The sequence below is a fragment of the Medicago sativa genome, chromosome 3, assembly GCF_051527215.1.
Source record: "Medicago sativa cultivar Bolivia chromosome 3, Bolivia_mono, whole genome shotgun sequence".
Lineage (NCBI taxonomy): Eukaryota > Viridiplantae > Streptophyta > Magnoliopsida > Fabales > Fabaceae > Medicago > Medicago sativa.
This window is the reverse complement of record NC_140751.1, coordinates 87,793,890-87,802,720: the sequence shown is the minus strand read 5'-3', so window position 1 is coordinate 87,802,720 and position 8,831 is coordinate 87,793,890. Positions and strand designations below refer to the sequence as shown.

Below are 8,831 nucleotides of genomic sequence, written 5' to 3'. Positions count from 1 at the left end.
CTCTCACTTTATTTTTATTATTCACTTAAGTTTTTATCACAAATTACAAGCTTATCTCAACAATCACAACTCACAATTGGCGTGAGAAAAAAATATAACCATATGTGTCAACTATAACTGGTTAAAATTAAATAACTTAAAAGAGGCAAATGTGCTTGGTGTGCATTGCTGTATTGAATTAAATGTTACAAGATAAGATAAGATGACGTTTGAATATAAATTCTTTATAATTCTTTTGTAGTTTATTACTTGATGTATATTTAGCCTACGGGACACTTCTCTGTCAATAAAAAAAGACACTTAATTTCTCTATGGCCAACAAAAAAAGTAGTTGAGCCAAAACAAAGAAAACAAAATAGTAGTTTAATTTAACCAGTTAACATATAAATATAAAGCAAATATACTATTTCTGAAATGATATGTGTAACAATTATGAATGAAACAATTCCTTGGTCATGTTACAACTTCCTAGAACACACCATGAGTTCGATTTGGCTCAGGATATTTAGACATTAGATACTCAAGCTTTTCACAGGGTCACAAGATTTTTATTGGTCTCCTCAGCTTTTGGTTCCTCAGCTTGAGCTTCTTTCTTTTCTGCTTCAGCGGTCACAATAGCAGCCTCCTCTGGATTGGATTCTACTGGTTTCTCTGCAGGCTCAGATGAGTTTACCAAAGGCTCATCTTTCTTCTCAACTACTTCTTGGGTGTTTTCCTGCATAAACCCCCCACCAAATGTTATTACTTACTTTCTTTTTAATAGATAAAAAATAAAAGATAATCATCACATCACACACACATTTAGGGATGTCAATGGGTATCCATGGGTACGGGTACTATGATATCCGTCCCCGCCCCGTTGGATAAATATGGTACCCGTACCCGTCCCCATACCCGTGCGGGTATCTCTAAACGGGTATTTAGATACCCACGGATATTCGCGGGTACCCATGAATTTTTGAATTTTTTTTTATTACAAAGAAAATACTTTTTAATTACCTACAAACTTCTACTTTTAAACATCCATACATAACATATTTCATTCAAATTTCATAATCCATACCATAATCCAAAAAGCAACCGTTGAAATAAAATCAAAATATCCAAAATTCAAACAAACATCCAAAATAAAAGCATAGAAATCTCCAAATAAAAATCTAAATAGGAGGTATAGCTTGCTAACTTGCACCTTAGTGTTTTTAGGTAGGTGTAAGTTAGCAGCCCCCTATATATAAATATAAATATACACACACACACACACACACACACACTAGTTTAGAGATCCGGCGTTGCCCGTGTTAGATATTAAATAAGTTTTATAAGTTTGTGTGCACGAATACACGTGTCAGTATATTAGATTGAATTTATTTAAATTTACAATTATAATAATATCTTAAAAATAAATATAAATGATGAGATGAATGTCCAATGCAAGAATAAAATGTGTAACAAAATCAATAATGAATTAGTCAAAGTGGTAAGAGTTTTGGGTCCTTTTAAACATGTGGTCATGGGTTTGTTTCGTGACCCATGCGTATGAGAGAAAAATCGTTTGAAAGGGAAGAAAGTGATTGATATATATATATATATATATATATATATATATATATGTAAATATGTAAATAACGAAAATTTATTTATTTATAGTTAACATTTGCATTAGAATATGCTGCAAAAGGATAACATAATAACTAACAAACCTTTTTTTTATCAAAAAAAAAAACTAACCGAACCTTTTTTTTCCTCAAACATAAAAACTAATTGAATGATATAGTGCTAAAAGATTAGTAATAACTAATTGAAGCTTCTTTTCCTAAAAACAAATAAACAAATTGGAGTCTTTTAACCATAAAATAAGATCATATATGTAAACTTTGTTGAAAGTATTATGTGTAGTTTGTTAAGATATTTCTGCTAAATAAAATATTAGAAATTCAATAAAAATTTAAAGAAAATATTAAGTGGATAAGATCAAAATGTTGGTGAGATATTTATGTTAAATAAAATATTGATTTTTAAAAATAGAAAAAATAATAAAAATAATGAGAATGAATGTGGAAATGACACGTGGCATAAAAAACCTTACTTTATATATATACTATTGATATATATATAGACACACACACATACTCATACACACACATAGATATTTTAGTAATTTACATAATTCATTAACGGGTACGGATACCCGCAGGCACGGGTATTATCAAATCTGTGTCCATAAAATAACGGATAGTTAAATACCCATTTATTATACCCGCGGGTACCCGTTTAGCTACCCGCCCCGTGCCCATAACGGATTTTATCCGCGGATACCTGCGGGCACGGATTTTTTTCCACCCCTACACACATTTAAAAAAGACTGGGAGGGAGAAAATTATCATTAATTAAAACAACATTGTGAGCATTCTACAATGGAATATATAAGGGGATTTGAATTCGAACTTCATTCCTTAAAATTACATGGATACATCTTTTGAACAGTCATGCACAAACTCATTCTTAGTCTAAAATGTGTTAACTCAATCGAAAAGTTTGACTTTATAGTTTCAATGAATATGATTCAAATTCCATCTTAAACTATTGTCAAAAGACCATTAACATCATCATATTATTAATAATTTTTAAAATTGTGCGCACACACATACTTGTATGTCAATACAAAAATTTAATATTTAGCAATCAATTTAGATACCAAATTATTTTGATAAACCAATTTCAAAAACAATATTTTAAATTGGTAGCTAGATAGATATGTGACCAATTTATACATTGATTTGTAAAAATTTGATATGGAATATTGTTTCGTTACAAATTAAAATATAAGCGATTTTGATATAAAATGATTTAGAAGAAAATAAAAAATAATTTTGTGTTTGTTTACAATTATAAAATATGATTTCATATTTCTCATTCATTCATTGGAAAATACATTTTTTTCCCTAAAAAATTAATCAACCTTTTTATTTGAAGCACAAAATTAATTTCCTTGAACAAAATAACTTTTGAAAAGAATTTACATATACATAATTAAAACATTAAAAAAGTGATTTTATCCTTAAATTTTTTAAACAATGCACTCGTAAAAATCAGTGATAGCTAATATTGGCAACAAATTTTACATTTGCTCTCTAATTGTGTCCCTAAATTGATAACATTTTTTGTAGTTGTGTGCATGTAAAAGAATATTTTGGGAGATAGTATATGATTAAATGAGAAAGAGAGAAATGAAAGAAAAAGAACCTGAGCAACAGTCTCGCCATCAGCCTTCTTTGGTGAGGTTGGAACCTCAACTGGGGCTTCCCCTTCGTTCACAGCAAAATCCTTAGGAGTACTCACACAACCTCCCATAATTCAATTCAGATTGTTAAACAAAGAGAGTGAAAGGGAGGTGTGTGGTTTAAGGGCAAAAATAAAGGGTAAAATATATATAGCTGCATTGTATCTGTGGTTTAAATTTTAGGAACAATTTTCGGGTTGTAATAGAAAGAAATTAGCCTGGCAAAGAGGATGTTTTGTGGCCAAAATAAACCCGATTCTTACGTATGTATAGATGGTCGTTAAATTCATTATTCACTTCTTGTTATGTCTCTTTGTTTTCTTCCATGCATTTTCTATTTTCTAAAGTTGGGGTTGTGGCATAGTTGGAGGTTCACTTTGCGAGCAACTATTATAACCAAATTAAAGACAACTATTTACATCAATTTATAGGTTCATATTCTAGTTAATGCGGCTGCAAAGATGATCTGTCCTCAAATTTTAGAGGAAAATCAATTATAGTTTCTCTTATACAAACTATAGATCAATTCAAATTTTAGTATTTATTTCTCATGGTCTTTCTCTTTTTTCTCATATTCATTCCCTCTTCTTATATTACATCTTTACACCTTAGTTGTTGTTATTATTATTATTATTATTATTATTATTATTATTATTATTATTATTATCATTTTCCATATGTGGGCGCTAGAGCTATCAATAAATTGGTTGTAGATCAAACCGACCTTTTTATCATTATTACATAAACGAGTTAAATCATACTAACCTATTTGTTGTTGAACTAGTACATATTATTAAGTCAAACCAACCACTATGAGCTATGCCAAAGCTAATATGCATGATCCATTTTTTTAGTTTATTCAGTAATTTTTTTATGTCACTTTCATATATTATCTATTTAATCATTTCAAATGAAAAATATTATCTATTTAATGAAATATGATTGAATATATGTATAGTTTTTTTTTGCATTAACGGTGAATATCAATTAAACTGATATTTTATTCCTTCAGTTGAACCAAATTATATTTATATTGGGTGTTGGGCACTCTTGAAGCTTAATAGACAAGTATGACATATTCTCACAGTGCATAATATATGCAAGGTCCAGAGTTTAAACTCCGGCCAACAAAAAAAAAGACTAATACGACCTTACTCAATTTTTTTATTTGGATTAACTGGACTTTGGTTTAAATAAAACCAATTATTATTGTACAAATTATTTTGTTTTTCTCCCTATATATTTTCTCCCTAATTCTTATTGGGCACTCTTTGAATAATATATTTCCTTTCTTTCCTCCCTATATTTTGTTTTTCGACAAGCTCCTCTTTAAATGTTTATATAAATTTTACTTATGGAGTATTGAATAATAACAAGACTTTCTTTTTTTGAAAGAACTGATATCTTAACAGCACCTTTTTATTTTTGAAAAGAGAAGATATATCATATTTTTAAGGAAAAATAATATTGTATTGATCCTATATATGGCATTACAGCGGTGATTTTTAAGGTTCGTATATTGGCATTACAGCTGTGTTTTTAAAGATTGTATTTAAAGAGATTGCCTAAAAATGTTCAATGAATCACTGAATGATGAATTTCCTTTCTTTCTTATTCTCTTAGCATAAATTGCAAACGAGAGGTACATTTAGGATGGCAATGGGTACTCTATAGATAGGGTATTACGGTGCCCTTTTCCATACTCGCGTTTGTAAAAAATATTCGTATCCGAGTCCATATCCTTGCGAACAATAACTTTAGTTCCCTATGCTTTATACCCATTACCCGCATACTCTATGGGCACTTAAGTGCCCATATTCGTACCAATTACCCGCATTTTAATCATGAAAAGACAATAAAAACATCATAATTGAAATAAAACTATGGTCCTAAAGTTTTCAAATCAACTCGTAAATAGTACGAATCGTAGCATGTACCCAAATAAAAACATCCACAATATCCTTATTAGTTTTTAGGTTTGGGTTTAGAATTAAATAGTTAAATAAATTAATTGATTATACACAAAAAATAAATAAATGATTTATAATACTATATAAATATGTATATGCGAGTTGCGGGGTGAGCAGTATAGTACCCTTACATGTGCACATACCATTTAAATTTGCGTATAATTAGCTGAATCCAAGCCCAAATTCATCATATATAGCAGAGTTTTAACCTATCCATTGCAAGTATTTTATGCGGATATCCATCAGACCTAAGTCGAATTGCCATCACTAATTATTTACATAGCTTAAAAGGATATTAAAATCTTAAATTATGACGAAATTCATCTTTTTATATACTAACAAGGAGTTTTGTCAAAAAAAAAAAAAAACAAGGAGTTGCTTTACAAAAAGTATATATAATAAGGAGTTGAATTTTTATAATCTTATAATTCCTAATATTATATAATTAGGAACAGAATCATTTCATTAGTAATTTTATAATTTTTTTAAAAATGAATAAATAAAACTATTTATGGAATTTCTATAAAAAAACAATTTATGGAATAAAATATCAATTTTTGACAAATAGAATAATTTTTTTTAAATTGTTCTTAGTTTTCTAACACTAAATGATTTCCAGCAAAAATCATTAAGTTTTTTTTTTCTTCATAAAAATAGTTTTGCTTTTATTTTATTGATTTAAAAAAGTGTTAGCAACGAAACTCACAAATACTAAGTGTTGAGAAATGGTAAATTTCGTATTCGAACCTGCATTTCACCATATCACATATCTCCGAGTAACATTAAATTCATGAATCCATGAGCAAAAATCAATCAAACATTTTTTTTTGAAGGAAAAATATACTATCCTTAAAAAAACTACTAAATATTAAATTCATGAATCCACATTAAAAAATCCATTAAACATATACTATTCATTACAAAACATTATATATTTTTTTTTGAAGAAAAAAACATTATACATAAATAGTCATTAGTCAATACATGAAAACTTATATTTTTATATGTAATTTTTCAATTTATGTGTCAATTTAGGTGGACTAATTTAGCTTCTTCAATTTTTTTTTTCAATTTATGTAAATTTTTTGAAACTTTTAAATTAAAAGAACATATATACGTTATTATACCATAAAATATATTGGTTATTCAATTTAATTCTCAATTTTAATTATTTCTATAAATACATTATATTCATATTTTTCCAATGTGAATGTCTTTACTTATTTATATTTTTATTACAAAGAGAATCGCAACCAAAAAAGGAGAACTACAAAACTAGTACCAAACTAGGGTCACAACAATCCACACATTATTTATTTTTTCTACTTGTAAGGTATCAGTGTGAACTGTGAAGAGTTTTAATTTTACGCGTATAATGTTTTACATAGCAAACCAAAATCAATCGTGTAATGTATTTTAGAACAGATTACATTTAAAATTAAACGTAACAAGTTATTATCTTTTTTTGTTAAGACGTAACTAGTTAAATAACACCCATAAATAACTAATCGATGATATAAATTTTACACGAACAAAGCATTTGAATCAAATCTCTCTCATTAATGTACTGTAAATTTTTTTTTTACCATTGTTCCAATTTTTTTATTTTTTACAACGGATCAATCCATTGTTAATTTTTTTAAGGCAATCCATTATTAATGTAATGTAATTAAATCTTAGTTATCAATTTTCTTTTTTACTGATAATCTTAGTTGTTAAGAAAGGATTGTTCTTCCCTCAAGAAGAAATAAAAAAAGAAAAAAAAGATTATTCTAAAACTGCAAAAAAAAAAATATTTCATGTCTTTTTGTATTCAACATTTATTATCAACTTAACCCCATTTCACAAACAATCTCTCCTTTTCACAAAAATTTCGTCTTTTCGATTTCAATTTCAATCAAGAAAATTCATCTTTTCAATTGAGAAAATATATCCCATTTTCTTCTCCAATTCACCCGGCAAGCATTACGGAAATTCCCTACTCTCCGATCAATAAGACATGGCCGGAATTTCAGACGTAATAATCGTCATTTCCATTTTCTTGATGGTATTGGTGGTGGCAGAAGACATGTCGACGTCGTCGTTGTCGTCGTCGTCGTCGGTGATACGTTTACCGTCGTCGGAAGTAAGCGGAGAAGGGAAGAACGTCTGCGCTGGTGCGGCGGCATCGTCATGGTGCCCTGTGAAGTGTTTCCGAACGGACCCTGTTTGTGGGGTTGACGGTGTGACGTATTGGTGTGGTTGTGCAGAAGCGGCGTGTGCCGGTGTAAAAGTTGGGAAAATAGGGTTTTGTGAAGTGGGAAGTGGCGGTTCGGCTCCTCTCTCTGCTCAAGCGTTTCTTCTCTTACATATTGTATGGCTTATAGTTCTTGCATTTTCAGTTTTCTTTGGTCTTTTTTAATTTTTTAGTACTATCTATGAGGATCTCTTGTCTTCTTGTAGAATACTAGATTAGAATATGATTATAACCCAGTGGAATAGTGAATTTTTAATGCTAATGTAGTCTATGAGTTTGTCAACTTCAATCTTGAATCAACTTCTTTTTTATCAAGAACTTTCCGGCATGTTTTTTGGTCGGGTGTTCAACAAAGTTGAAAAAAAAAAACCATTTTTTGTCAGAAATCAAACTTGAATTCTCTCGAACTATTGTATCTTCTTCCATTTACATGTTACTATATGATATCTTTTCTTTAAAATGTCATGTGTGATATTCATCAAACATGTCCATCGTCCATACTACTTCCACCATTATTCTTTATTTATATTTATAAGTTTGTAAAATTATTAAATTATCGACCTTTACAAATAGGGTTATCTTGCATATGTTCTTGTTGGATCCCCTCTTGTAATTTCGTGATTAAGTTATAGATCTCGATTGTCTGATCTTAAATTAACTATCGAGATTGTTTAGAGTTAATTTATTGACCATGAAATATGAATCGTACGATCTCAAATCAACAATCGAGAATCATTACAACGTAGAACTGTAACATGTTACTACTTTCGATATGGACTCATTGTTATTGGATGCATGAACCTAGGCTCCATGGAGTCATTAATTTGATGCATTTAGTACATCTGTGATCATTTAATTGAGTTTGGACGGTTCAAATTTCAAATTCGATATTCATTTATTGGCAAAATTACACAGATGGTCCCGTAACTTAACTTCAGATAACGATTTGGTCATTTATCTATTTTTAATTGCATTTTGGTTCATTTACATATGAAATTTTAAACTTTAAATATATGGTTTTATTTTCTTATGAACTCTCAACCTTCAAATTTACGGTCTTATGTGAATATTAGATTTGAAACTTGACAATCCATATACAAATAGACAAAAAAGCAAAATTGAAATGAAAAAAAGAAGATAAAGAGTAAATTGTTACATACTAAGGACTGCCTGTGTAATTTTACCTTTTTTTTTATTTAAATTAAAATCTAGATCATCTGATCTTTGATTAAATGATCATTAATTTGATTTCTTAGGTGAATATATCGAGAACAATGATTGTGAATGTCATTGTTTTTGGTTGCAATTTGGATGGTGTGCAAACCGAATTTCATGTAGTCGTGTA

General features: G+C 29.0%; 2 protein-coding genes across 2 annotated transcripts; one reads left to right on the top strand and one right to left on the bottom strand.

The window, feature by feature from the left end:
* Window positions 1-359: 359 nt before the first annotated feature.
* LOC146941500 (uncharacterized) lies at window positions 360-3,457 on the bottom strand. Its single transcript, XM_085755290.1, has 2 exons — window positions 3,244-3,457; window positions 360-715 (listed from the first exon to the last, which is right to left on the bottom strand). Exons 1-2 carry the CDS (start codon window positions 3,349-3,351, stop codon window positions 530-532), a joined length of 294 nt encoding a protein of 97 aa, XP_085611416.1. The 5' UTR covers window positions 3,352-3,457; the 3' UTR covers window positions 360-529.
* Window positions 3,458-7,059: 3,602 nt separating this feature from the next.
* On the top strand, window positions 7,060-7,804 carry LOC146941499 (uncharacterized). The gene has a single exon (XM_085755289.1). It carries the CDS (start codon window positions 7,250-7,252, stop codon window positions 7,649-7,651), a length of 402 nt encoding a protein of 133 aa, XP_085611415.1. The 5' UTR covers window positions 7,060-7,249; the 3' UTR covers window positions 7,652-7,804.
* Window positions 7,805-8,831: the final 1,027 nt, after the last annotated feature.